The sequence below is a fragment of the Apus apus genome, chromosome 21 (assembly GCF_020740795.1).
Source record: "Apus apus isolate bApuApu2 chromosome 21, bApuApu2.pri.cur, whole genome shotgun sequence".
Taxonomy (NCBI): Eukaryota; Metazoa; Chordata; class Aves; order Apodiformes; family Apodidae; genus Apus; species Apus apus.
In genome coordinates this window covers 6,710,917-6,738,198 of record NC_067302.1, presented here as the reverse complement: position 1 = coordinate 6,738,198, position 27,282 = coordinate 6,710,917, and the positions used below count along the sequence as shown (strand labels likewise).

The window sequence follows — 27,282 nt, the reverse complement described above, 5'->3', positions numbered from 1 at the left end:
TGGGCTGCAGGCCCACGGCCCCCCACTCACCCCAAAATAAGCCTTGTCAGGGCCACGAGCACCCACCCTCCCTCCAAACTGTGCTCCCCAGTCTGTCCCACACCATGTCACCACCTGCCTCTGCACTGCCACAGCCTCATCCTGCAGGACCCTCCAGCAGACCACTTCCTGCCCTGGGCTGACTGGCTGGTAAGGACTGTGGCTCCAGCAGGATGGCTCCCTGTGTCTTGTCCCCCTGTCCCATCCCAGGGATGGGATCTGTGGGCTCGTGAGAGTGACTCAGAGCCGAAGGGGAACCGAGAGCGGTGCCATGGGGACACGTCTGATCTCAGCATGGGGCTGCTAGCCCAGGCAGGACAGGGAGCTGCACTGAGAGCTGTGCCCCGACAGGCTGGCGTGCTCAGGGCCTCCTTGGGGACAAACCCTTTCCCTGTGGAGCACGGGCAAGGCGAGCCCAGGGGCAAGCATGTGCTGGGGTGGGATGTACAGACCCTCCAGAGGGCACACCAGAGTGTGGATGCAGCTGTTTGTGTCCAGCTGGGTGTTGGTTTGAGCTTTGCTTGCCCTCTGGTTCCCACGGAGATGCCCAGGTCGCCATGGCTACCCGCCGATATTCCTGCTCCCGCTGGTAAACAGCCTGTGAGCTGCTCGCTTCCGCCCCAAATACGGGGGGTTGCTACACCCCAGGGAAGTGTCGCAAGGGCAGCGGGTGTGAGAACCAGCCCTGCCCCCCAGCCCTGGCAGTGATGCCCCCCACCAGCCCTGCCAGAAGCCCAGACCACTGTGGGCAGGGGAGATTTGGGGGCAAAATGTGATCAGATTGTCAGCACTGGCTGCAGCCCAGGGCCATCTCCCTGTGGCCAGCAGCCCATCTCTGAGGGAGGTGATGCTGGGAGTGTCCCCGCAGGTTGCTGTGGCCCAGCCCTGGCCCACCCTCCCTCCTGGGGACATGGGGGCAGGGGCTGTGCTGTGCCCCTGCTGTGTGCAGCGTGGGGCTGTGCGAGCTGCAGGCGCAGCGCGTGGCACCGACCCCGCAGTAAACATTGGTTTGCACAACAGCCGCCCCCGTTGCGCAGGCGGCGAGTGCGTCGCGGGTTGGGCAATCCCCTGCTTGTCCCCTTGCTCCCATCCCATCTCACGGGACGTGGGTTTCCTGGCTGGGGGGGTGATGCCAGCCCAGCGTGGGTGGGCAGTGCTGCCCAACGTCCAGGATGAGCCCCCCAGGGTGGCTGGACAGGGCCCTGCGAAGGGGCTGTGGACAAACCCCAGTTAATGGTCAGTGTTCCCTGTGGTGGGAACACAGAGGGAGCACGTGGCTGTGCTGGGGGGATGCAATCCTTGCTGGCAGCCATGGCTGGATTTGCCTCCTGCCCCCTGAGGCCCATGTCCCCCTGCCCATGTCCCCCAGTCCTGTCCCACAGCCCCGGGCAGTCACAGCGAGGCTGCACCACATCCGGGCTGCGGGAGCGGGCATGGCAGGAGGCCAGGAGCTGCTCCTGCTGCTGGATGTGTGCGTGTCGCTGGGCTTGTCCTTCCTGCAGCCAGCGAGGCGGTCGCAGCCTTCAGGGAAGTGTTTTGCAATCACCTTCTTCAGAGAGTCACAGCAATTAACGGCACTGGTTTTGAGGAACTAACGGTGAAAGCAGCATGACAGCGGACAGGCTGAGCACGGCGAGCTGCCGGGAGCTGGAGGCTGGCACCTGGAGCGGGCAGTGAGCAGTGGCCAGACACACCGGGCACGGAGGAGAGGTAGGGGTGGAGGAGAGGTGGGTGGGGATGGAGGCAAGGTTGGGATGGAAGAGAAGTGGGATGCAGACAAGTTGGGATAGGGCACAGTCCAGTTGAGCACTGTGCCCACAGCTGTACAAGCTGCTCTGCCCTGTCCCCTGCCTGGCACAGCTGCATGTGCTGGGGGGCTGCTCCCTCTTTTCCCATACTCCATTCCCTTGTCTCCTCTGGCCATTGTCTCGGGGTGAGAGGAGCTGTGGGCACCCAGAGGCAGGCTCAGCATGGACAGCCCCTCAGGGACAAGTTTCGGGCACCACCGAGAAGGTGATGGGGACCAACATGGGGCAGAGGGGGCCCGATGGTTGGGCAGGGCAGAGGGGGCTGCCACTCGGGGCCGTACCCCACAGCAGGCAGGGGTGCATCTGAGGGGTGTCTAGTCAGGACCCCAAGACTCCGCAGCTCTTCTCAGCCCTGCTGTGCTGCTGCTGTTCATTTGTTTCTCTCTTTCATCTTATCAGCTCCCTGCCACCCCAGGCCCCAGTGCCAACCACCCCCAAACCACAAATCTCTGCCTGGCCAAGGCGGAAGGTACCTGAGATAAAATCGGCCCCTGGCTGCAGCCAGGGGTGGGTGTCACACCCCAGGATGGGGTGTGGGGGGCCGAGAGCTGTGGGGGGTTGTGCCAGAGGGACCCTCACCACTGTGCTTTTCCATGCTGGTGCCTGCAGCAGCGCAGGCAGCCGAGGCCAGGGGTCAATGGGGCTGCGGGCAGAGGCTGCCTCTGATGGCAAAAGGACTTTGTGCTCCAGGAAGCCTTGGTGACGATGCCAACACGGCTCTTCCAGCCTGCCTTGTCCCCAGCCCCTTCCCAACCTGCCAGGACGAGCTGCTCTGTCCATTCCAGGTGATGCCAAAGCCACGGAGGAGACCATGGCCAGGCACGGTGCTGGGACACTCTTCCTGCTGTGGCTCTCCCTGCTCTGGTCCGTCCGCCTGGGCGGTGAGTGGGGTCTGTCTGTCTGTCCATCCCGCAGCAGCGTGCCTCATGCTGCCCCTGTGCACCCTGTGCCCATCCCAACCAGCTGTGCCGCAGAGTGCCGGTGGGCACGGGCAGGATGGGGCCCAGCCTGTGCCAGCAGCCTTGCCCAACACCCGGCTCTTCCTCTCCAGCAGCTGGGGGGCCCGTTGAAGGGAAGAAGCGCCCATCCCTCTGTCCTGTCTGTGTGCTGAGGAGCTGAGATGGCTTTGTCATGGCTGTGCCCCGCATGTGACACTTTTTTCCTGCCTGCAGGGACCCTGCGCTGTGCCTTGGTGGCCTTGGGCTCATCTGTGGTGCCCCTTGGCTCAGCCATCATGGCATCCTGCACCATCCGGCTTGAGTTCTGCCATGGCTTGGAGGAGGGGAAGGTCTGGATCACCTGGATGCTGGACAACGAGCCCATGGCTGGGAGCCAGCACCGCGGCCCGGGGGGAACGGAGGTGTCCAACCTCACCCTGGCCCAGTTCAACCGCACGCAGGCCAAGCTGTGGTGCTTGGTGGAGTGGAACGGGGCCAAGCAGCGCGTGGGCATGGCTGAGATCAGGGCAGGCTGTAAGTCTGCTGCATCCATGGGTCACAAGTGCATGCACAGGACAGAGGTGCAGCCTAGCACTGGGGCTTGCACAGCTCCTCCCCGAGATGTGTGCCAGCCTGGGGTGAGCTGGGAAAGCCACCGGGGTGGGAGCAGCAGCCAGGGCAGATAGAGGCTTTGGGGACTGTGCCTGGCCACGTCCTGGTGCAGCAGTGCCTGGTGGTCAGGGCAGGTTTCGGGGGTGGTGGCATGGCAGCAGGGCTCTGTGCAGCCAGCATGGGCACTGTGCTCAGGCTCTTCCCCCCTGCTCTCTCCCAGACCCACCTGCAAAGCCCTTCAACCTCAGCTGCGTCCTGAACCTCAGCACCTATGGGTTGACGTGCCAGTGGGAGCAGGGACCTGACAGCCTCCTCCCCACAAACGTAACACTGCAGTGTGCCCAGTAAGCCTCGAGGGGAGACACAGTCACCGGTGTTTGACCCCCAACCACCTCTCCTGGCCCCCACCCCCTGCCAAAGCACATGGCAAACCTCATCCTCTGCTGTAGCACCCCCCCCCCAGCCCACCCCTCTCGCTGCCACAGGAGCAGAGCCCCGGCAGTGACAGGCTGCACCCCACAAGGCGGCGGCAGGGTCTGCACGGTGCCGCGCCGGCTGCTCCAGCTCTACCGGGAGATGGAGCTCTGGGTGTCCGCCACCAACGCGCTGGGCACGGCCGAGTCGGAGCGGCTCCGCATCGACCCCATGGACGTGGGTGAGTGGCAGTGGGAGCTGCCGGCCTCGCGCCGAGGTCACGGGCTGGGGAAGCTCATCAGCAGTGAGAGGGGCATTCGAGCATGGTTAAAGCCCGTTGGGCCTTTAGGTCATGTTTTACGGGCAGGTTCCCTTGACAAACGGCTTGGCCGGATGAAGAGGTGCCAAAGCCACGGTACAGCCTGAGCAGCCTGTGCCGGCGGGTTATGAGCTGCCAGTTGACCTGCTGCACTCTACAACTCTCTGCAGCAATCGATTGCCCATTTATTCAGGAGGTCTATTAATAATATATCCAGCTCCTATAAACTATTTATAAAAGGAACCTTCCCAGACAGTGCAACTGCTCCTGCTGCTCTGCAGCTGGGGAAGGGCTGCCTGTGAACCAGCTGAGCCCTCCCATGGCCCCACTGGGCTCTGGCCCCCTGGCAGACCCAAATGCGTGGCTCTCCTGGCTGTGTACCAGATCCTGGCTCCTGGGTGTGGTATTACCCCAGCCCAGAGCCCAGGCTGCAGGGCAGCATGAGTGCTGTGCTCCTGAGCATCGTTCTGGGCAGGAACTAGCTCTCGTCCCTGGCTACAAGCCATTCTCCTAAATGTTTTGGGGCAGTTTCTCCCTATTCTCGCCTCAGGGTCCTGGCTGTGGCTTATGGCATTAACTATGGCTCCGTGTGTGGCCATGGCCCAGAGCCCACTGAGGCACCACTCCAGCTCTCTCCCTGGCTCTTCCTCCAGCCAAGCTGGACCCACCAGCCCTACAGAGCATCCAGTCCATCCCCTTCCAGACCGACTGCATCACCCTGGCCTGGGAGCTGTCCCACAGCACCGTGCACATGGAGCTGGAGTGTGAGCTGCGCTACCGGGCGCCTGAGGACCCTGCCTGGGCTCTGGTGAGTGACGCTGGGGCGGCAGGATCAGGGAGGGTGAGCGAGCAGAGCCGGGACCTGCCCTGCACTCCAAGCTCGGCCAGGCTTCCTGCAGTGGGAGAGGCAGGTTGCCCCTGCAGGGGGCACAGCGAGGTGCCCCTGGCATGTCAGTACCTCCTCGCTCCGGCTGCCACCAGGTCACCGGCATCGTGGGCCAGGCGGGCACCACGCAGCGCTGCGGCTTCCTCTTCGGCACGCGGTACCACTTCCAGATGCGGTGCCGGCGGAGCTCGGCACGAGGCTACTGGAGTGAGTGGAGCCCAGGCAGGAACTACACCACCCACGAGAAAGGTGGGTGCAGAGTGACCCAGGGGGATCCCTTCTGCTGGGCCAGGTGGCACAGCCATGGTGGCGTGGCCACGCTGGCCCCTCTAGCTCCGTGCCCACTCTTGTCCTGCTGCAGCCCCCACGGGGAAGCTGGACGCGTGGTGGAGCACCCGTCTGGCCGGGACAGGTGGGCAGCTGGAGGTGCAGCTGCGCTGGAAGGTGAGCACGAGTGGGCAGCAGGGACACAGGGGCTGCCAGAGCATTGCCCTGGGGACCAAGCACCCCTGCCTGTGCCCAGGCCCTGCGGTGGCAGGAGGCGAATGGGCGAGTGCTGGGGTACTGCGTCACCCTGAGCCCAAGGAGGAGGGGCAGGGACCCTCCCGCTGTCTGCAACACCACCCACACCCAGTGCAACTTCTCTGCCCCGGCGGGGACCAGGAGGGTCTATCTCTCAGCCTACAACGCTGCCGGCGAGTCAGCGGCGACCGAGGTTGTTCTCCTGGAGAGGAAAGGTGAGGGCAGAGCAAACCTCCCATGATCCAAAACCTGCACACATACCCCTGGGCCCTCAGACCCCAGCAGCTCCACCAGCTTCCAAACTGGGTGCTGCTCCCCCAGACACCCCTCTGGGTGTGCGCCCGGGGGCTCTGGGGCTGGCAGGAGCTTGGGATGGGGCTGGGGGCCCACAGAGGCAAAGGGGCAGGGATGTTCCCCTCGCCTGTTCTCCCAGCTGGTTGTGTCCATGCAGGTCAGCCTGTGGCCGGGCTGTGGGCCGTGTCCGGGGGGGAGCACAGCCTCTGCGTGCACTGGGAGGCCCCTCCAGCCCCACCAGCTGCCTACATCCTGGAGTGGCAGCGGGTGTCCTCGGCGCCCGGCGGCTGCAGCGCCTGCTGGCAGATGGAGCAGGACGGGGCCACCACCACTGCCCTCATCCAGGGTAAGCCAGGGGGCTCCCTGCCCTCCTGCTGCGGGGGCTGGCACCCCCCAGATCAAGCCTTGCCTTCAGCCAACCCCACAGCCCCCCCTTTTCTCCAGGCACAGTGTGGGGCAGGGGGGCTGGCACCGCGGGGGAGCAGGGGCTCTCAGCAGCCGAACCCCGCCCTCCGCTGCTCTCGGTTGCAGACGGCATCGAGCCTTTCCAGCGGTACAACATCTCGCTGTACCCCCTCTACAACCACGCCGTAGGGGTGCCCGTCCACACCACAGCCTACTCCAAGCAGAAGGGTACGTGTGCCCCTAGCAGCAGCCCTCGGGGGTGCGGCAGGGCCGGAAACCCACACCTTGGGCGTGGGACTCATCCCCCCAGTGCATCCCCCTGCGCCAAGGCAGCGGTTCTGCACAGCGCCCGGTCCCTCCTGCCCTGTTTCAGCACCATCCGATGCCCCGAAGCTCCACCTGAAGAGCATCAGCAAGTCCAGCGCTGAGCTCTGCTGGGACCCGGTGCCTGTTGAGATGCAGAATGGCTTTATCACCGGCTACACCATCTTCTGGGCCAACAGCGTCGCAGAAGTGGCCAGTGAGTCCTGCCTGTGTCCCCACTGGCCCTGCCCTCATGTGTCTGTGCCCTTATCAAAGAGGGTCTAGGGGGTGTGTGGGTCCCATACGGGTCCCCCCACCAGCAGACTCAAGGGGCCATGCAGGTGAGGTCACCCACAGAGCAGCCCCCACCGGCCCAACACCTCTGTGTTTCCCAGGCACTGCCGTGAATCCCACTCTCAGCTCCTTTGTCATCCAGGACCTGAAGCCATCGACCCTGTACAGAGTGCACATCATGGCATCCACGGCTGCCGGCAGCACCAACGGCACCAGCCTGACCCTGGTGACCACAGTGCTCGGTGAGGGGGCGTGGGGACAGGAGGAGACCCACCAGCCCCTCCACCCTGCCCTGGCCTCCCAGCACAGTGAGGCCAGAGCAGCCCCTCTGCAGTTCCCCCATCACAGTCTTCCCTGCCCACTTTCCAGATGACAATGAAATCCAGTTCCTCTTCCTGACCCTGGGGCTGATCTTTGTCCTGTTCATACTTTTGCTCATCTGCTTCCAGAAGAATGGGCGGTGAGTACTGGGAGGCACCACGGGCTAGACCAGCCCTGCACTGAGCTGGGCTGCCCTGGCAGTCTCTGTCCCCGGTGGCTGTGGTGGCTGCGGGGGGGACAGGGTGGACAGGGGTGCAGTGGCAGGAGCAAGACCAGCCCCAAGGCCACACGTTCAAGGCTTCCTAGCTGAACGCCCTTGTCCTGTGGCCACCAGTGTGAAGCAGCAGTTCTGGCCCAGCGTCCCCGACCCCGCCAACAGCAGCCTGGGCAAGTGGGTGCCAGCAGAGCTGCAGCAGGTGAGCCCCCTGCCCCCCGGCTCCGCTCCCAGGAGCAGCCCCGGGGCTCCGGCCGTGCTCCGTGCTCCGCAGGGCGCTGGGATGGGGTGCGGGGGTGCGGGGAGCTTCGCGGAGGGGCAGAGAAGGGGCTGCAGCCTCAAACCAGCCGTGACCGTCCCCCATCCCTCCAGGAGCCTCTGTCCGTCCCCGGCGTGAGGGAGCCCGGCCTGGCCACCATCTCCACCGTCACCGTGCTCGAAAGGGCGGCAGGGAAGCAGCCCCCGCCCTGGGGCAAGGAGCCCAGCCCCGAGCCCGCCGCGCCCGCCGTGCCGCAGCCCTACGTGCGGCAGGAGGGGCCGGGCCGGGCGGGCCGCGGCTGGGCGGTCCCGGAGCATCCCCGGGGCCCCGCGGAGACCGTCCAGTACGCGCGGGTGGTGGGCGAGGGGTACACGGGCCAGCAGCAGGGCCCGCCCCGCCTCTACCTGCGCTCCAGCTCCGCGCAGCCCCTGCTCCCGGAGCCCAGCCCGGGCCCCGAGCGCTACGGGAACCTCTGGTTCCACCGCGGGGAGGGCGGCTGCCCGGAGGAGCTGCCCGCCACCTTCCCGCTGCTGCAGGGCCTGCGCATCGGCGGGGCCGAGGAGCCCCGCGACTGCTGGGCGTTCTAGTGCCGGGGCCGTGTGTGTGTCCCCTCCCTCTCCCGCAATAAACGGGGACGCGCTGAGAACGGCCCGGGACGCGCCTGCAGGGGAACGAGCCCGGGGGCCGGGGCAGCCGGGGCCATCGATGTGCTCGGCCGATCGATCTGCTCGGGCCTCCGCTGGGCTCGGCGCTCGGCCGGTCCTGCCTGGGCACGATGGCGGCGCCCGTGGCGGCGGGACCGTGAGGGGCGTGAGGGGCCGTGGGGGGCGTGAGGGGCCGGGACGGGCCGTGGGGGCCGCGGGGCGCGGCGATGCTGGCGCTGCTGGCGCTGCCGAGGGCGCTGGGCCGCTGCCTGGCGGGGTCGGGCCGCGGCGGGGCCGCGCTCCTGAGCGGCGGCGGGGGCAGCGGTGAGCTTGCGGGGGGGAAGGCGAGGGCAGAGCGGGCCGGGCGGGGGAAGGGACGGTCTCAGTGTTGGGGGCGGCCGGGGACGGAGCCTGAGGAGGCGCGGGGGGGGGCAGGACGCCGGGTGTCCCTGCATGAGCCCCCAGCCCGGCTGTGCAGCGGGAGGGCCGGGCCGGGACCCGCGGGGGCGGCTCCGGGGCCGGAGGGCTCGGGTGGGGCCGCTGTGGGCCGGGCCGGGGCGCGGGCCGCAGCCCCTGGGTCCCGCCGCGCTGCCTGCGGAGCCGAGCTCGCTGCCTCCCCCGGCTCTGTCCGCAGGCCGGTGCCGGGACGGACCGAGTCTGTGCTTGAAAACGTGTTTGAGGCACAGGGGAGTTACCCAGAGCAGGTGCCGGTTCGGCAGCAGCGGCCTTGGAGGAGCGGTTGGGAGAGTTTGTTCTTGAAAGGTCAAAGAATGACTCAGTTCGGGCTGCTGCTGAGTGTTCTTCTCTGTGCCATGCAGTGCTGGTCACAGCTGGGATGCAGACCTTGCTGCTCCTCGCTCTGGCACTGGAGTGGTCCAGAGCAGTCTGTCTAACTTGCACGTGCCATTACTTGGATTAGTTAATCAGTTTAAACCCTCTACATGAGCACAGTTCAGGTGGGAGCCCCTGCATGCTCTGCCCTGCGTTTGTGACCTCTTCCTGCTGTTCTCACCACGTGGGATCTGATCACCCTGAAGCAGCACAGCTTCCCCCCAGTTGTTTTAGCAGCCATGTGAGAACCATTCTAAACCATCTCACACTCCTTTGGGACAAAAGACCTGGCTGGCCACTGATCACCTTGGAGGCCAAGTACTCTGAGCAGTTTTCTAGTACAGACTGAGCAGGATTTAATGTGCATGTGGGTTAGAAAGTGCACACAAGTCTGATAAGTCTTTATTTTCTTCCATCAAGTTTGCAGTCCCTTTGTTCAGACAGCCAGATGTTACGCCAGACCTGTGAGAAGAAGGAAGAAAGGTATGTCAGGGTTAATGGGGCCATGGGGCAGGATGTTGTAGTGTTGGCACTGTCAGAGCTGTACTTTAGTGCTGCAGGAGGAGAGGGTGTTTGGATAAATTAGTGATTTTCACCATAAAGATGCAGAGCTCATTATGAGAAGCGAGAGGAAATACAATCCCTGCTGCAGGATTCTGCAGCTTCTGGGTGGGTGATACACATACAGGACATACAGTCTTGTTTTCTTTGCAACTTGTTTCCTCTGATCTAGTTTGCAAGTATGTTCAGAGCTGTGACTTTCCTCATGTGTTCATCTTCTCTCTAGACATCCCCAGCCATTTGGATGATCTCCCTCCCACTATGCTGAAGAAAGACTATGCTAATGTCCCCATAATAGATAGGTATGATACAGGGAAAAGGAGTGATTGTTCTTTTCAGATATTTTTTTTCTTGCACAAACACGATCCATGGAAGCTGTCACCTGCTCAGTCATTAATTAATGTTCTCGGGCACTGATACACAATTTAGCACAAAAATTGCTAAATTGTTTCAAAAGTCAAGTTTGCAAAGGCAGCCACTGTCAGGCTTTGGTTCCAGAAGTGCTGGAGTGTGGTGCATGGAGAGCCCCCAGTGGCCTAGCAGAGACTTTCACAGGTCTTGGAACGAGCTGGTCTTAAAATTAATTACTTTGTCCTTGTGCACTTGCTTAGAGGTTAATCTTCCGCACCCAGTCTGCATGTCATGGTTTTGGGATTGATGAGACTTCATCATGATCTGCAATACCAGTGCTGCCCTCAGCAGCAGAACTGCTCCATGCTTCTGTAGTCTCAGCTGTGATTTTTCTTTGGAGTGCAAGAAACAGTTTATGGCTGACAGGTCTGGGAGGGGAGGAGAGCTACTGTAGATTTGTAGGGTAAACTAAAGTTGAGAGAAGTTAATATGTTCTGAAAACCTCACCTCAGTTTTGCTGTTAAATATACTTCATTTCTATCTTACAAACTAACCTGTGATCTCCTTGCAGTGTTGATGATGTAGTGAAAAGATTGTTGTCACTGGAAATGGCAAGCCAGGTGAGTTTCATTCTCCTGGCATGAAAAACTGGAATATGTAGTGAGCACTTTTGTGTGAGACATGTCAGTGTTGCTAAGTGCCCTTCACTTAAGTGTTCCTCAGTGACTGCAAATCTGGGGCTATTAAATACATGAGAGTGGTAAGTCTTGTATGCCCTTAAAAGTTATTATGCAGTCTTCTTTGTAATGATTGGATGTTAAAATGAGAGGAGGCAATCCCAGAGGAGTTGAGCTTGCTGTGTTACTGCTGGTGCTTGGCCTGTGTTCCAGGAAATAGTGCACTGGACAGCAGGTGTTCTTCAAATTACTCTTATCTGCCCAGAGAACAAAGTAAGCACATCCCAAGGCAGCAAAAACATCTTCCCATTTCTTGCTTCTTACCACTTCATCTTAAAAAGATGTGGCAGGTGAAGCTGCTGCCATGTGAGATCAACCTCAGTTCTCTCTGCTGCTCCCCAGAGCAACAGGGCCTCTCCAGGACCCATCTCCTGTGACCCTGGGGTGAGGGGGGTCCTGGACTGGGGTCTGAGCTGTGGCCATTGTTCCCTGCTGAGACCTGTTGTGCTGCTGTGCCCTGAGCTCTGCCCTGCAGCCAGCAGGGCCTTTCTGGCAGCACTCTCTGTGTTTTGAGTGAAGCTATTAGTTACAGGCCCTTGTCTGGGCATTGGGAAAGAGAACTGGGCTGTCTCAGAGCTTTAATGTTCCTGAGAAGGTGACAAGCTCTTTTCTGTTATCCACAGAGGGAGAAGATGAAAGTAAAGACACAGCAGCTGGTGGAGAAGGTCAGGAGGTCTCCCAATGACAATGGTTCCTTTGAGGTGCAAGGTAAGTTAAAAAAGTTGAAGGATATTGTTGGCAGATGATACGTGTGTGCTTTTATTCAGCTGTTCCCACCCCAGCACTTCAAGTTCCCTGTATCAGGAGAATCTCCTTCAGGAGAGCTCCCAGGAGGCAGCAGCCTGCCTGTGCCTGCAGGGCCTGCTGAGGACAGTGCAGAGGCAGGTGCTTAGTGGCTGATGCCTGCTAGGGTGATTTCCAAATTCCTGCTCCATATCCACCCTCTGAAGGCAGCACATGCATTGTTCTGCTTGGAGAGCCTCTGTGCCATGGAGCACTGCACTGCATTCCATGCCGAGTGAGCTGCCAGATGCAGCCATGGAGCCCTTTCCCTCTGCCTCGGAGCGCCCTGGCTGAGGGACAGGGCAGGGACGGTGCAGGGGTGAAGGCCACACTGCTCTTGACCAAGTCACACTCCTTTGTCATTGATAAAGGCTGCCAGTGTCTCAGGATGCCACCAGCACCTTTCTGCAAAGCCTAAAGTCACTGAGGACTGGCTGCTGCTTACAAAGAACCTCTGAATGTGTGTCCATTCCTCCAAAGCTTAAACCAAGAGAGGTGAAATGAATGTGAAATCACCAGTAATTGAGTGCAAGAGGCATTTAACAGATAATCCATGTCATCTGTTGTTAAAATTTTAACCTGTAGTTAAGCAGCTTCATACTAGTACTGCTCCTGACTCACAGGTTGTAGCTAGTGGTTTGTTTTGCACTGATTTCAAGGGCTGTGTGGTGGTACTTGCCGTGGTGCAGTGGGTACCCAGGAGAACAGCAGCCCTCAGCTGGCAGTTTGAAAGGAATGCAATGATACTGCCTTGCCCTGGGAAGCTGCTGCTCTCACATGGCTTCCTCTGTCTGCTTTTCTAGTTGCTATTTTGACTGCCAAGATTCGCACTTATGAGGAGCATCTTCAGAGGCATCCCAAGGTAACCATCAGTAACCGAGCCCACACGTCTGAGGCAGCAGCTGTTCAGGTTGTTTGCTCAGTTTAGAACAAAAGTATTTTAATTCTGGGGCTTGTGGCTTTCCCAAGAAGGCTTATAAAATAGTTATAACTCTTCCCTGCTGCCAGTCTGGGAAACTGCTGGCTCAGTCACAGCGACATTCCCACCGACTGGCGTGTGAAGTGGGTTCTTTTTGTCACTGTGCTAGTGGAAGTGGCTGAGCAGATACCTCTGAGCAGCTGAGTTCATCCTTGCTGCAGATGTGGCTTTGCCACTTTGTTCTCCGTGTCATTACTGTTACCACTTCAGCAGCTGGGCTCCCTCTTCCTTCTGCCTGTGGAAATAAGTAGCAGGCAGGGCTGTGTCAATGGCACAATGACGCTTCTCTGCCTAAATCTGCCTGGGTTCAGAGCCAGACCAGAAACATCTCAGCTGTGAGTTTATGAACAAGATTTATGAAAGATTCTTTATGCAGTGCAAAAGCTGGGAAAGGCATTAATCAACTGCCTTTGAAAAACGTGCATAACTGTTTGTTAATCATAAAAGCTTGAAAAGTAAAACAGAACGCAGGTTTCATAAGAAGCCAGAAGCTGTGACAGATGTTTCAGCAGAAGGGACCTTTTGGAGTTTTTGGATGAAACCTGCCTTTTCCACACACTGCTGGTACAGGATAGGGAAATTCCTCCCAGGGGGATTGCCCAGAGTGGCATGGCTCAAGCTGTGCATTTTCTCTTTCAAAGAACAACCCCAGTGGTGAGATAGAACCAAGTCACATTTTATTTTCACATTTAATTTCGGGAAAGACAAAGGTAGGTGCTTCTGTGTTGTTTCTGGAAGAATACATCTCAGAGGAAGCAGAGTTCTTAGCCAGTAGAGCTTCCCCACGTTCTTTATCTTCAAGCCATGGCAGCTTTTGCCACTGCCTGAAGCTGCACACAAGTTGAAGAGATTCCTTGGGGTGGGGGGGAGGTGCAGACACAGGACAGAGAAACCAGTTTCAGTGAAAGGTAAATGAAGTCTTCTTGGAACTCGCAGTGACCTAATGTGCTCACAGCATCTGCCAAGACAATTGTTCTAAGATACTGTGCTTAACCTGCTCCCTTTCAGCCATAATCTGGTCTATTTTTGTGCGTAATCCGTTGGGCTGGAGGGGCAGCCAGCCTGCAGCCTAGTGAGCACTCAGTCCTCTGCAGGATAAGAACAACCGGCGCCGGATGCTGATGGACATGGATCGCCGCAAGAAGCTCCTGGCCTACCTGCGCCGCGTGCGCTACGAGGCCTTCGAGAACACCTGCAGGCAGCTGAACATCCAGTACATCCCATCCCCTCCCTACAGCCGCCGGGCCACCAAGCGCTGGCTGGTGAAGAAGGCTTTCTGCATCAAGGTACAGGCTGGAGGGAGACACGGGCTGGCTGGAAGCACAGCCCTGTGGAGCAGGGTGCAATTCCCGCAGCTGGAAATGGCTGATGTATAGGTGCTTTTAGCTCACCCTTTGAATTGGGGGAGACAGTGATCGTGTTTTTGGGTACCCCAGGGTAGGAAGGACATGGAGGTGCTGGAGAGGGTGCAGAGAAGGGCAGCCAGGCTGGTTAGGGGTCTGGAGAACAGGTCTTGTGAGGAGAGGCTGAGGGAGCTGGGCTGTTCAGCCTGGAGAGGAGGAGGCTGAGGGGAGACCTCACTGCTCCCTGCAGCTCCCCGAGAGGAGGTTGTGGTGGGGTGGGTGGTGGCTTCTTCTCCCTAGTGACAGGACAAGAGGAAATGGGGTCAAACTGCACCAGGGGACGTTCTGATTGGATCTTAGGAAAAAATTCTTGACTCACAGAGTGGTGAGGCCTTGGAACAGGCTGCCCAGGGAGGCAGGGGAGGCACCTGCACTGGAGGCATTCGGAAACCAGGTGGATGTGGTGCTGAGGGAGGTGGTTTAGTGGCCACTGCTTGAAAGAGTCCAGCGCAGAGCCACAAAGATGATTAAGGGAGTGGAACATCTCCCTTATGAGGAAAGGCTGAGGGAGCTGGGTCTCTTTAGTTTGGAGAAAAGGAGACTGAGGGGCGACCTCATCAATGTTTACAAATACGTAAAGGGTGAGTGTCAAGAAGATGGAGTTAAGCTTTTTTCAGTGATGACCAGTGATAGGACAAGGAGTAATGGATGCAAATTGGAGCATAGGAGGTTTAAGGTGAATATCAGAAAAAATTTTTTTACTGTGAGAGTGACAGAGCCCTGGAACAGGCTGCCCAGGGAGGTTGTGGAGTCTTCTTCACTGGAGACATTCAAAACCCGCCTGGACACGTTCCTGTGTGATGTGCTCCAGGTGACCCTGCTCTGGCAGGGGGGTTGGACTAGATGATCTTTCGAGGTCCCTTCCAACCCCTAGGATTCTATGATTCTATGATTCAAGGGGGGTGTAGGGCTGAGGGTTGGACTTGATGCAGTGCCCCGCAGTGGTGGAGCCGCTGGGCCGGGCAGCTCCGCCTCTCCCGCCTCACCTCCCGTGCTCCTCCCGCAGGTTTTCCAGGAGACGCGGAAGCTGAAGGCGGCCGAGAGGCTGAAGCAGCGACGAGAGTGGCAGGCGAGGGCCCGAGCGGCCAGGGAGCGGGCACAGCGCGAGGGGACGCCCGTGTAGCCGTGGCACAGCAATAAAGAGCTGCCCGCGGGCCCGCTGTGCTCTGTGCCCGGGGCTGCTGCGAGTCCTTGAACTGGTTTAGAATTTAATTTGGGGCTGGTGTGCGTGGTGTGAGCAGTTGATCTGTGTGAGAGGAGAAGCCAGGGGAGGGGTGGTGACACCCAAGCCGTGTCCCCCAGCCCCGGGGGCTGTGCTGCCGGGGGCACCGACCCGCGGGCTCCGCTGGGCTGGGGGGGGTGAAGGAGGAGAGAGAACGGGGCAAAATGCTGCCAGTTTGGGAACGGGGCCGCTCTGACCGGCTCAAAGCACCGTTCCTGCCCTCAGGAAAACACGGATTGGAAGCTCTGCAGCTCCGGGAATTGTGTCAACCAAGTATCCCAGAGTGTTTGTTCTCCCGTCGCTGCCGAACTTGCCCACTGTGTGTGCTGCACCCGAAATGCCGCTGACAGCGACTGAACCAGGGGAGAATTATTAGCAGAGGCGCCGGTTCACCAGCCCTCAGTGGGTTTCGGCAAAGCTGCCCCGCTGCTGCGGGACGCGCCGTTACCCCGGGGGCTGCTCCGCTGCGCTGCGGCCGTTTCCTTGGAGTTGCCCCGTTCCTCGTGCCCGGCCGGTGAACCCGCTGACCCGGGGCTCCCCTTGCACACCCACCGCCCGCTCTGCGCACGCGCAGGGGCGGGGCTTGCACGCGCGCGGGGCCGGTGCCCGGTGGCGGCGGGCAGGGCCGACATGTCGGCGCGGGCGCTGCCGCTGCTGTTCCTCAACCTGGGCGGGGAGATGCTGTACATCCTGGACCAGCGGCTCCGCGCACAGAGCATCCCCGCCGAGAAGGCCCGCAAAGGTGAGCGGCGGGGACCGGGGTCCCGCGGCCTGTCCCGGGCCCGGCGGGCTCTGTCCTGGCGTCCGGCCGGGAAGTCGCTGGCGGTGCCGGGACCCGTCCCCGGGAAAGGTTCTGCTCCCCCGGGGACCGAACACCCCGCGCTTCCCCCCGGAGTTCTGTGTGTGACACGGGATGGACGCGGCGGTGCTGGCGGTGCCGTCCGGGAGGGACGGACACGGACACGGACACGGACAGGGACACGGACAGGGACAGCATCCCCGGCCCCGCCGCCCGGGGCAGCAGCTCCCTCAGTAATTAACCGTGTGTTTCTTGTCTGAAACGCGAAGTGAAGCCTGTTGGGTTAAGCAGCTCCCACGGCGTCTCTGTGGCAGTGACTGGAGCCACCGCTGAGGCTCTTCAGTATCTGCCGCACAGATAAGGTGGAACTTGAAATGCGTTTCCGTGCTTGTTTCAAGGGTTAAAGCTGCAGAAACATCCTGTTGTAATCAAAAGACGTTGGGATTTGGACACCTGAGTCCAGGTCCTGGGCGGTTTCAGGAAGACCAGATTGCTTTGCAGTCGGAAGTAGTTTCCAGGAGCAGTGTTGTAAAGCCGGTGCGGAGGGGCTGAGCACAACTGGGAAACAGTCCCAACAGCTTCAGTACGGCTCCTGACACCCTGTCTGGCTTTTATGAAAATCTGCCAGGCTCACAGTTTGTCCAAATGACGGTAAAATTAGAGCCCCGTGTGTTCACACGCGGGCACGGAATTTCCAGCTCTGCTCCTCTTTATTTACCACTTGTGCATGAGAACTGCTTGGCTTTTAAAAAACGCTTGCAGCTTCCCGTGGTGGGACGGGGAACGCGCCTCAGGGAGCTGCAGTGCTTTGTAATTTAAAATCAACTCAAGATTAACTCAGTATTGAAGAAGTTGTTCCATGTTTTCCTTCTCCTGCCTATCCAACGTGAAGAGGTGCTAAAGAGAGCCAAGGTGTCACTACAGGATGGTTAATTATTCATTTGTGTCTTCAGAGAATGAGCTGACAAAAGGTTTCTAGGTTTAGAGCTGACATGAACTTAGCCATACATGATGGGATGTTTCAGGAGGAGAGTGAGAGCTGTGCTAGGTTATCCACACATGGATTTTATCTTCCAAAAACCAGGTGTTAATTTTACAGAGAGGTGGTTTCTTCCACGCTGAGGTGTTTGTTAATGCTTAAAACTGTTCACTTAAATATTGTTCACTTGTAAGTGCAAAAAGCTGCTGAAAAAATTTCCAAGCTAAATGCAAAACGTGGCAGAGGTCCAATCAAGGGTAAAATTTTGCCTCCATTGAAGCAACAAGATTTTTTCCAGGGCAGGTCAAGGCTTCCTCTTTGATTTGCTATTCAGAGGTGCCCAGGAACAGCCGAGCTGGTCCCTGCTGAGCATTAATGCTGATGGGGAAAACCTAAGTCCACTAGCTAGATTTTTTGTTTGTTTGTTTCTTTCCTTCTTTGTTTGTTTCTTTCTTTTATTCTCCTCAAAACTATTGTTCTTACTTCTTGAACTGGTGTTTTTTGTTTTATATGCTTCGTGTAGATGAATGGACAGATGGGGACAGGAAACGAGGTACTGTACCTGCCAGCTGCATGCACAGACAAACAGCACGACATGCACACGTGAGGCTCATCGTATGTGACTGGTCCTGCAGCCCCTAGTCCTAGTGTGCAGATGAAAAATAATACCCACTTCTTCATTAAAAGGCACTTCACAGCTCTTGGAAAAAAAACAGGCAACCTCTTAAGATCGTATGGCTTCAAAAATAAGTGGCTGATTTAACCAAGACTATAAATAGAGCAAAACTTTTTATCATAGCAGTCTTTCTAGCCAGAATTAAATTTGCATTTTTCCAGCACCACGTTCATGTGAGCACATGGTGCTGTGAGCATTGGCAAGGTTGTTTTTCTGCTTAAACCCAGGTGTATTATCTGACCTGCATTTTTTTCTAAGTCATTGCTTAGAGCTTGGACAGGTGAACTCCAGGAGAGACTGAAGGCATTTCCATCCTAGCTGCTTATCCATCCCTGCTGGTGGCCACCACCCTTGCAGCAGAGTGACCCCAAAGGTGCAGTGCCCACCCTCCAGCCAAGCTCATCTTGCCTGAGATTCTCCCTGGAGGTGGGTTGAGCAGCTGAGGTGTGAGCACAGGCTCCTGCTGGCCTCTGCCTGGAGAGGAGGACCTCCAGCAAAGGGGGGTGAGGAGCTGGGTCAGGAAATAAAACTCTTAAACTGTCTCAGGTTTTTTTCTAGGTGAACATGAGTAGAACTTCCTGAGCAGCCCTCTTTTGAGAGGGAACAGGGTTATGATCCATGTTTTTAAAAATACACATCACTTGTAGGTTTTGAGTATTTACTGGAGGTCAATACTGACATCCTGGAGTTTGCCCTGGCTTTTTGTTGTTGTTGTTTTTGGCATTACATGTTGTTTCCAAGAACACATTTTTGCACTTTGTCATATCTCAGAGGCCTAAAAGGTTCTATATTCCTCCTTTCTCACACCCACGAGGGTGGCAGTCACAGGAGAGCCTTGTCACAGTCAGGTGGTAGCGGCACAGACATAGACTCCATCTTGACCAGGCAGCCTGTCTTGTGAGAACAAAATGTTTCCCTGTGAGCTCTGCTCCTGAGGACATCTCTGAAGGGTGACACAGTCACCAGCCATGGAACCATGGCCAGGTGGCCTCACCTGCCCTGGGCCTTGTTACAGAGGATAAACCCACTGCAGGTAGAACGTGTGACTGTTTGGGCTCGTCACGTTCCCTCCACTGCATTGAATGTCCCCTGAGGAGCATGAGCATGACCCAGGGGTACAGACCCCAGGCCCATGGCATGCACCCCAGCCACGTCAGGTGACAGCTCACCAGGCGCTGGGACGTGTCTGTCACCAGAGACGTGGCACGTGCAGGCGAAAGCTGCTGTAACTCCTCAGCTTCCCTTCTGTCCATCGCATTGTCCACACTTGGTTTCCCTCTCCCCATCCCAGCCAATGAAGCCCTCTCTGCTAAACTGCTTGGATGCTCTGTTGCTTGGCCTGCCATTTTCCCTGAGCTGACGCTCCTCTCTGTTATTTTCCATTGTTAGAATGGTGTCAACACCTCCCTGGGGACTCCGTGTGCTCGGAGATCTCTTTGTTGTGTCATTATCAAACATTCTGTGTGAGATTTGCCCTTTACCGTGATTTTTTAAATGTCTTTCTCAGTTCTTTTTATAGCCAATACAAGAGGTTTTAATTTCAGAAGGTAATTCATGTCAGGCTGGGTGTGTGGTTACCACAGATCTGCCGATCCCATTGGGAATACCCACCCTCTACACTCAGCATCCTGGGACACTCTGTCTGCTAGGTCTATGTTCACTTTTTTATTATTATTATTCTGCTGGAATGTTTCTAATCCGTAAGAATCAGCTGGTATGATGAGCTTCAGTAACAGTAATCTTGGGAAGATTCATGCTTGTACAGTAATCTAGGAATTGAAAGTTTTATTTAACATTTTTTAAAAGAGAGAAGTAAAGGTTTGTTTATGATAACTCTGTCGAATATATCAGGTATATGGTAAAAGGATCAGACCCAGGACAAAAGCCGAGGGCTACTTGAATCACTGCAAAGCGTTTTCTATCTTCTTTGCATTAAAAGCTCAGCAAGCAGAGCATAACCCTTGTACTCAGCACCCCTGATCGCCACCTACTCTGAAGTCACACAACAATCCACGTCTAAACTTAGACCCAAAAGCTGAGGCAGTGTCAGGAAGCTGAGAGTCCTGCTGTTCAGGGCTGCTCTGGTACCTGCAGGTGTTGGCTGTGTCACGGCCTGACACAGATCCCAGTGCTACAAATGCCTCCTGAAATGCTTGTCCGGTGTTAATCCGTTTAACACAAATACTGCCCAGAGCCTTGAGTCATTCCGGAGCTTCTGTGTGGAAGGAAAAACAGACTAATACTGTCAAAGGCTCAAGAGAACAGGCAATCAGCTGGTGTAGTTGCAAAAATCTAGAGTGATGCAAAATATTCTTGGGAAGCAGAGCTGCAGCTTTTATGGATGATACAAGCCAGAGTAGCCTATAAAAACATTTAGAAAGGAGAAAGTGTTAATCTCTGCTGGGAAAACATGGCAACAGTCAGGTCTTATTCCCACTGGCAGAGGGGGTTTGTTGTCTGCAGCTCCAGTAGCATTTCTGCCCCTGGGGACAGTCAGCAAGCTCGTGCTGCTGTTTAGACCTCAGTGGGGCTGAGAGGGATGTTGATGTTGATGTTCCTCCTCCCTTGGTGCTGGCTCCTGGCTCTGAGCCTGCCCCTCCCAGCCTCTTCATGCAGCCCTCGCCACCGTCACTGCCCAAGCTCTCAGTGTGGAATGAACCAGATGAACCTGCTGTTTCTGAGCCAAAAAACAGAGACTCTTTGTCTTTGCAGTTATGAATGACATCATCACAACCATGTTCAATAAAAAATTCATGGAAGAGCTGTTTAAACCACAGGAACTCTATTCCAAGAAGGCCCTGCGGACACTGTACGACCGGCTGGCTCATGCCTCCATCATGAGACTGAACCAGGCCAGCATGGACAAGGTAAAGGAGCCCTCCTGCCCAGCCAGGGGTGCTGGGCCCCTGCTCACAGGTTCCTGATGGCCAGCGTGAGGGCAGGGCTTCATGTCACTGGAGTTGTGGAGCATTGTGTAAAAGCCCCTCTTCCCATTCCCTTTCTTTTGTAAAAATGCTTCTCAGCCAAGGAAGCTTTGGGGAATTTCATGGTAGTATCAGAAACTTCAGAACTAAATTTTTCTGCCTTAATATCTAAATGTTGAATTTTGAGAGGTTCAGTAAGCACTCCTCAAGTTTCTCATATTTTGTAATGTATATTAAAAATATACACCTATGTGAGGGTGTATAGATGTCTGTATTTCTGTGTTGACACTCACTGTTTTGCAGTTGCTGGTGTTGGAATTTTTCCCTGCAACCAGTGTATCCAGCAGACAGTTCAGGAGCTGGGTTTCCTGGGAGACTTCTGCCCAGGGCCCTCTGTGGCTGGAATTGCAAGTAGTTTTATAGGCAGCTGGATGAACCAGCAGGAGGGCTGACAGTGCCACTGCAGAGGCCTTATTGTCTTAGGAAACAAAGCTGAGGTGGTTATTCTGACCATGGGCAGGTGCCAGTCTGTGTGTCTGAAGCCCTTTCCACACCACCACGGGGTCACCTGAGCATTATCACTCCCAGTGTTGTGTTGGAACCAAAATTTCCCCGTGTCACTTTGCAGCTGTACGACCTCATGACCATGGCTTTCAAATACCAAGTGCTGCTGTGCCCTCGGCCCAAGGACATCCTGCTGGTCACCTTCAACCACCTGGACACCATCAAGGATTTCGTGCACGATGCTCCTGGCATCCTGAACCAGGTGGATGAAACTGCCCGACAGCTGATTGAAGTAAGAACCCTTATGAAATGGTGGGACACACTGTGCCTGGAGGTTTGGGGTTTTTTTCCAAGCTAATCTTGGAGACTAAATATGACATCAGTAAATGCCATGTCAGGTGGGGAGGTTGGTACATTCTCAGCCTCAGAGAACCATCCGAACAACCCTCTTCTCTTTTAACCTGAGGGAGACAAACTGCCCCCCAGGTTAGCAGCTTTTGATCTTGGAACTGCTGGAGTTTTCTGGACAAAGAACAGGAGTGTCCCAGGGAAAGGGAACTGATCCCATGCAACGTTAAAAGTTCTGGGAAGTCATAAAATACTTCCAGAGGGCTTCTGGGCAGGGAGATGTCTACGAGTCAAGTGTTATTTTTCTACTGGTCCAGTTTAAATCAATATGTTGCTGGGTCAGCCTGGTCAAAGTCTCCACTGACTTCATCACAGAAATTAAATGAGACTCTGAGTCATGGGTAATGATGACTGATCATGACCAGCAGCCCTCCTTTCCCATTTCCCCTTCCCCTGCCACCCAGGTACCATTTTTGGCCAGTGTTCCTCTGATGCACTTGTTTCCCCATGAGGGGGTGGGATGTGTTCTGCTTCCAGAGCATCACAGGATGGTTTTTCTTTTCCAGACTTACAGCCCACTTTCTGCTGGTGAATTTCAGCTCATCAGGCAAACACTCCTCATTTTTTTTCAGGACATGCACATAAGGGTAAGAGCCCAACACAACCAGTCAGTAAGAATGAAAGGGAGTTTGTGTCTTGAATATCTTGAGTATCTTGTTATCATGACTCTCTAGGTTTGGTTTTGTTGCTTATGCTTTTCAGTCATCTTGATGTGCTTGTAATTTCAGTCTTTAAAATTTCACAAACAGAGCACAGTACATGTTTTTTAATATATTTTTTAAATGTCACATCAGTCTGCCCAGCCTCTGGCTTTGGCCTTTATCATAGTCTCAATATATACAGCAAAATCTCTAGGAAACAAATCCCAGTGCAGGCAGGAAGGCTGCAAGGTCAGACTTCAAAGAATTCAGGTCAAATGATACATAATTGATTTCCTCAGAGGTGTGATATTCTTTTGCAGGTCTCCATCTTTCTGAAGGATAAAGTGCAGAACTCTAATGGTCGCTTTGTGCTGCCAATATCAGGCCCTGTTCCGTGGGGCACTGAAGTTCCGGGGCTCATCAGGTGAGCTCTGAAGGTCCCCGGGGTCTGGTGGGAGTGAGGTGGGGCTGTCACTTGTGTTGCTGGGGGAGCTGAACCCACAGCAGGTGCTTTTGAAAGGGCAGGAGTTGGGACTAAGTCACCCAGCAGTGAAATGTCGTTCCTCTATTCCAGTAGATCAGCTGTTAGTAATTTATCCTTTAAAACAGGCATTTACCAACATAAAAGGTAGGGGTTTATTCCTCTTGTGCAGTAAGCAGAGGAAGGCAGTACTGAAAATCAGTACTAAATATGTTTCCATCATGATTTGTTTTTAAGGATATTTAATCACAATGGAGATGAAATTAAAAGAACTGAATTCACCACTGAAGGAAATTATTTTATTCCACAAAGGGAAGGATCTTTTGATCTTTATGGAGACAGAGTCCTCAAACTTGGAACAAATATGTAAGTCATTTTTGTCCTACACAGAAACATGAAGTAGATGTTGATGGTTGTATATTTGTACCTCTTCAGCCAGGTGTTTTTTTGCCTCCTTCACTACAACCAGCCTGACTTTTTAATGAAGTGATGTCCTGACGCAGAACATGTGTGGACAGATGTGTATAAAGAGCTGTGGCAAAGAGCAAAATCTGATTTATGTCTACAGTAGAGCTGAGTAAAGAGTGTTCTCACCTGGTACTGCACACTCTGTGAAATGTAACTGAATGGAACTGCAATCCTGGGATCCTTTCCGTTCTCCCTCTTTGCCTTAACAGGAGGTTTCCATGCACGGAACAGAGAGCAGTTCTTGCTTTGTCACTCTCACGTTTTTATGCCTCAATACTCCACAAAACTGAACTGCAACTTCTCCTTTCAGTTATTTACAGTCTTCAGAAAAATATCCTAACACCATATTGAGGCCTTGTGCTGCTTGCTCCAGTGCCTGTATCGTACCAGTCACAGGCTGCTCTTCCTCCTGTTTTCCCTCTAGGTACAGTGTTAGTCGGCCTGTAGAGACACACATGTCAGGATCATCCAAAAACCTGGCATCCCAGGCAAAGGTCAGTGCTGCTCTGTTCCTGTCATGGATTAACTGCCTAACTAGTCTGTATCAGCAAGTCCTGCAGCTGGTCACATCTGGTGGGAGTGTTTCCTCTGAGCAATTTCACCACATCCACCAGATTTTACCCTCTGCTTCCCTTGTCTCCTCACACATGGGATCACTGGAGGAAACCCCCACATCTCTCATCTCCAGACCCTGTACTTTGCAGTTGCACCATCTTCCCCTTTGTCCATCTCCTTTCTTGCAGAAACAATAAGCATCTTTTTGGCCTACAGGTATGGGATAACTTCAGGGGAACCTGGTCTGTTCTTCTCAGAGCCTTTTCCCACCCTTGTGAGCCCAGGCAAGGGTGCATTTTCCTATAGAATCTTGCACTTGTGCCGTGGGGTTCTTGTTTCCTGTTTGAATCTCTTCAGAAAACACAAAGCTGGTTTTACGGATTTCTCAGCTGTTTAGCTGGAAAATTATCTTGTCCTGGTTCTATAAATTCAAGCAACCATTGTAAATACAACCCGATAATTACTAGTTATCTGCACAATCTGTACCACTCACAACACAGAAATGTGTTTATATGACTCTGCGGAACGTTTCTGTTGTATCAGGAAGCACAGAAATGATTGCAGTCCCCATCTCAGCTCCCTGGTGACCTGACCAATGAACCTGTTGCTGTTTTCTGCAGGAGAACGTAGCCCCTAACCCCCTGGCTAAAGAGGAACTGAACTTTCTGGCCAGGCTGCTGGGAGGTGTGGACGTGAAGAAACCTGCTGGGAGTGAGACAGGATTTCGACTGAATTTGTTCACAACTGACGAGGAGGAAGAGTATGGGCTGGTCCTTGTGGGTTTGGGGCTGGTGGGGCAGTGCCACGTGGGCAGCTCTGGGGACTAGAGCTGGCCCTTCACAGCCCTGGGGACAGAACAGCAGGTTTTAGCATTTTGTTATTCTGGCCCAGAGGGTCCTTGCAGGAACAGCCCTTCCAGCTCCTCTCCCCCAGATACATCCACATATTTCAGAGATAAGAATTTAACTGATGAGTCTGACAGGCTGGAACAGCACAGCCCCTGCTGGCAGGGAGCACAGCCTGATGAGACTTGGTGTTACTTTCTGCAGAATGGTTTTATCTGCTTTTAATCTCAGCTACATATTCCTGCTGTTCTACATGTAACCTAAAAAATATGAAGACAGGGAAAAGTCTCCAAACTGGGGCAATACATTAACTTGCCTACTAGGAACAGGGATATTGTCCAAGCTACAGGGCTCTTGGGGAACCTGATTTTTATAATTTGTGTCCCTCCATGAGATTAAGCACTTTCTTCATGTTTTCCATCAAGACGTGCTGCCCTGACCAGACCAGAGGAGGCATCTTACAAGGTTGTCAACATAGAAGCCACGCAGGTACGTAGAGTGCTCCAGGGCTTGGCTCAGAATTCCTGCCTCCCAAGAGCTCAGTTTCACCCACAGCAGTAGCTGAAAAAAGACATTTTGCCTCCATTTCAGTTAAGCTCACAGGTAAGATGAGGTGGACGTCCTGCTCGCGGGGGGTGCAGCCCAGCGCCTGCAGCTCGCTGGGAGGGGGTTCATGGGCACCGGCGGGCAGCCGGGCACGTCCCAGTACAGCCCAGTACAGCCCAGTTACCGGGCGGTGGGGCACGCCCCGTGAATCCCAGTCCAGCCCCGGCAGCAGCGCGGTGTCTCCCGCAGGAGCCGGGCCGGCGGGCCGAGCTGTCCCGCATCCTGGGGGAGCTGGAGGAGGCGGAGCCGCGCCCGGAGAGCGGCGAGAAGGGGGAGGACCTGCTGGCGCTGATGGACGCGCTCTGAGCGGCGGCGCGGGGCGGGCGCGGGGCGGGAGCGCGCGGGGCGGGGGCGGGGCGGGAGCGCGCGGGGCGCGCGCGGGGCGGGAGCGCGCGGGGCGCGGGCGGGGGGGGCGGGAGCGCGCGGGGCGCGGGCGGGGCCGCCCCTTCCTGCCGGCGGCGAGCGCGGGGGGTGAGTGTGAGTGTGCGAGGGGAGGGCTGAGCGGTTTGTACGTGCGTGCAAGGGCGGGCACGGAGAACGCGAGTGAGCGGTGGGAGGGGGCGGCAAGCGAGAGAGCGGGTGTGCAAGGGTGTGCAAGGGGAGGGGGCAGCGAGCGGCGCGGCGTGCGGGGGGCACGGGGAGCATGGGTGAGGGGAGAGGAGCAGCGCGTGCGTGAGTGTGTAAGGGTGGGAGAGTGATTTGTATGTGTGTGCAAGGGGGGGCACATGGAGAACGGGAGGGTGGGAGGTTGTTGTGCAAGGGGAGGGGCAGCGAGCACCTCGGTGTAACGGGAGAGGGGCAGGGCCTGGGCAGGGGCCTGTGCACGCGAGTGTGCGAGGCGGGGGTGCCCTGTCCCGCCAGCCATGGAGCTCAGCCACTCGGTGAAGGAGCGCACCATCGCCGAGAACAGCCTGGTGATCCTGCTGCAGGGCCTGCGCGGCCGCCGCACCACCGTGGAGCTGCGCGACGAGAGCGCGGCCACCGGGCTCGTCACCAACGTGGACGCCTTCATGAACGTGCGGCTGGCCGGGGTCACCTTCACGGACAGGCAGGGCACCGTGTCCCAGCTGGACGAGCTCTTCGTCACCGGCAGGAACGTCCGCTACGTCCACATCCCCGACGAGGTGGACATCAGGGCCACCATCGAGCAGCAGCTGCAGGCCATCCACAGGATCCGCTACTTCGGGGGCCGCGACAAGGGCCGGAGGGAGTTCCCCAGTGCCAAGTACAAGTGAGCTCCAGCTCTGCCCAGAGCTGGGCTGGACCTGCCCGCTGACCCCTGCCAGCTGCTCCGCGCCTCGCCCGGACATCCCGCCCTAGGACTGGGGCTCTGCTGCTCCCGACAGTGCCCGCCGGGGAGCAGAGTTGGTTTTTGTAATTAATAACCCCGCTTTAAAGGGTCTGTGATCTCTCGGCTCGTTTCCTGTTCTGTTGGCAGCTTCTCACATCCCTCTGAAGGCCACACAAAGCTCTTGCGGCCCAAGCCCCGTCCTGCTGCTGCCACAGCTTTGCCTTCCCTGCCCGCACACCCAGGAGCTGCTGCTGCCGGCACCGCTGCCCACAGGAGCTGGAGCGGCTGGTCCTGGCCTGAGCTCAGCTGCTGCTACACACACCGTTCTGCAGGTGCTCAGCAGGGAGGGACAAAGGTCCATCCAGAGCAGCGTGGGGCCGAGATGGGAGGGGAAGGGGCAGCACCGCCTGCCTGGGGAGGCACAGAGGTGCCGTGCCCGGGACACGGGGAGCGCGTCCGCAGCCGGGCAGCAGGTGGCTGCAGCCTCTGCCCGCAGGGATCCCGCGTTCCAGCTCCCTGGTGAGCGCAGCCCCGGGCCCCTCGCTGGAGCCGTCGGCAGCTCCGGGGTCACCGGATCTACCGCCCCGGGGAGAAGGGGCGATTCTGAGAGCTGAGCCGTAAGGAGCAGCCTGGGAAGAGGAACCTGGTGTCCCTGTGCAGCCGGGCGCGCTGGGGACGCGGCGGGCGCTGCTGCTGAGCCCGGGCCGGGCACGTCCCGGAGCCCGGGACCGGGGGGGGCGGGGCCTGCGCACCGGCTGGGGGCGGGGCCAGGGCCCGGGGGGCGGGGCTGCGCACCCGCCTCTCCGCCAATCGGCGTGTTCAAATCTCCCGCGTGCGCACCAACCCCCTGGCGCCCGAGCGGGAGCCAATCGGCGCTGGGAGCCATCCCTCCCCAGCCAATCAGCCGTCGCCTTTGCCTCCTTCGCCGCTCCGCCCGTCCACCAATCAAAATTTGCCGCACATGTC

General features: G+C 56.9%; 4 protein-coding genes across 11 annotated transcripts in view; all 4 read left to right on the top strand.

The window, feature by feature from the left end:
- Positions 1-15,113, top strand: part of MRPS15 (mitochondrial ribosomal protein S15) — a 355,627-nt gene extending 340,514 nt beyond the window's left edge. Inside the window, exons 2-9 of one of the 3 annotated variants that reach the window (XM_051638134.1) lie at positions 8,489-8,596; positions 9,524-9,586; positions 9,891-9,966; positions 10,587-10,635; positions 11,376-11,460; positions 12,339-12,397; positions 13,609-13,800; positions 14,924-15,113. In XM_051638134.1, the coding sequence (XP_051494094.1) occupies positions 8,500-8,596; positions 9,524-9,586; positions 9,891-9,966; positions 10,587-10,635; positions 11,376-11,460; positions 12,339-12,397; positions 13,609-13,800; positions 14,924-15,040 (738 nt within the window). In that variant the 5' untranslated portion in view covers positions 8,489-8,499 and the 3' untranslated portion in view covers positions 15,041-15,113. Of the gene's footprint in view, positions 1-8,300; positions 8,422-8,482; positions 8,597-9,523; positions 9,587-9,890; positions 9,967-10,586; positions 10,636-11,375; positions 11,461-12,338; positions 12,398-13,608; positions 13,801-14,923 lie in introns of those variants that run through there. The other 2 variants (XM_051638133.1, XM_051638135.1) reach the window with 2 other exon arrangements.
- On the top strand, positions 1,589-8,305 carry CSF3R (colony stimulating factor 3 receptor). The gene is made up of 16 exons (XM_051638145.1): positions 1,589-1,749; positions 2,633-2,728; positions 3,020-3,319; positions 3,618-3,741; positions 3,883-4,052; positions 4,784-4,938; positions 5,112-5,265; positions 5,378-5,460; positions 5,540-5,753; positions 5,990-6,178; positions 6,364-6,465; positions 6,611-6,757; positions 6,936-7,076; positions 7,204-7,294; positions 7,490-7,571; positions 7,742-8,305. The coding sequence occupies exons 2-16, from the start codon at positions 2,659-2,661 to the stop codon at positions 8,213-8,215; spliced, it is 2,496 nt and encodes an 831-aa protein (XP_051494105.1). The 5' UTR covers positions 1,589-1,749; positions 2,633-2,658; the 3' UTR covers positions 8,216-8,305.
- Positions 15,114-15,739: 626 nt separating the features above from the next.
- On the top strand, positions 15,740-25,361 carry OSCP1 (organic solute carrier partner 1). 3 transcript variants are annotated; one of them, XM_051638220.1, is made up of 11 exons: positions 15,740-15,881; positions 17,441-17,470; positions 20,306-20,460; positions 21,146-21,313; positions 21,936-22,016; positions 22,391-22,494; positions 22,789-22,917; positions 23,444-23,513; positions 24,195-24,334; positions 24,845-24,908; positions 25,215-25,361. In XM_051638220.1, the coding sequence occupies exons 1-11, from the start codon at positions 15,770-15,772 to the stop codon at positions 25,329-25,331; spliced, it is 1,170 nt and encodes a 389-aa protein (XP_051494180.1). In that variant the 5' UTR covers positions 15,740-15,769; the 3' UTR covers positions 25,332-25,361. The 3 variants fall into 3 exon arrangements, with proteins under 3 accessions (XP_051494180.1, XP_051494181.1, XP_051494182.1); XM_051638221.1 differs by lacking the exon at positions 17,441-17,470; XM_051638222.1 differs by lacking the exon at positions 21,936-22,016.
- An 86-nt stretch (positions 25,362-25,447) lies between these two features.
- LSM10 (LSM10, U7 small nuclear RNA associated) lies at positions 25,448-26,432 on the top strand. Of its 4 annotated transcripts, none has more exons than XM_051638097.1 (2): positions 25,448-25,496; positions 25,887-26,432. In XM_051638097.1, exon 2 carries the CDS (start codon positions 25,889-25,891, stop codon positions 26,258-26,260), a length of 372 nt encoding a protein of 123 aa, XP_051494057.1. In that variant the 5' UTR covers positions 25,448-25,496; positions 25,887-25,888; the 3' UTR covers positions 26,261-26,432. The 4 variants fall into 4 exon arrangements, with proteins under 4 accessions (XP_051494057.1, XP_051494059.1, XP_051494061.1 ...); XM_051638099.1 differs by lacking the exon at positions 25,448-25,496 and adding an exon at positions 25,511-25,533; XM_051638101.1 differs by lacking the exon at positions 25,448-25,496 and adding an exon at positions 25,521-25,537.
- The last annotated feature ends 850 nt before the right edge of the window (positions 26,433-27,282 follow it).

Excerpts from the sequence above, each read along its gene's own strand:
- CSF3R (XM_051638145.1), top strand. The coding sequence starts at position 2,659 with ATGGCCAGGCACGGTGCTGGGACACTCTTCCTGCTGTGGCTCTCCCTG. Across the intron at positions 5,266-5,377 it reads CTACACCACCCACGAGAAAG|CCCCCACGGGGAAGCTGGAC; the intron begins GTGGGTGCAGAG and ends GTCCTGCTGCAG. Across the intron at positions 6,466-6,610 it reads AGCCTACTCCAAGCAGAAGG|CACCATCCGATGCCCCGAAG; the intron begins GTACGTGTGCCC and ends GCCCTGTTTCAG.
- OSCP1 (XM_051638220.1), top strand. The coding sequence starts at position 15,770 with ATGTCGGCGCGGGCGCTGCCGCTGCTGTTCCTCAACCTGGGCGGGGAG. Across the intron at positions 21,314-21,935 it reads CTGCCCGACAGCTGATTGAA|ACTTACAGCCCACTTTCTGC; the intron begins GTAAGAACCCTT and ends TTTCTTTTCCAG. Across the intron at positions 24,335-24,844 it reads ACAACTGACGAGGAGGAAGA|ACGTGCTGCCCTGACCAGAC; the intron begins GTATGGGCTGGT and ends TTTTCCATCAAG.
- LSM10 (XM_051638097.1), top strand. The coding sequence starts at position 25,889 with ATGGAGCTCAGCCACTCGGTGAAGGAGCGCACCATCGCCGAGAACAGC.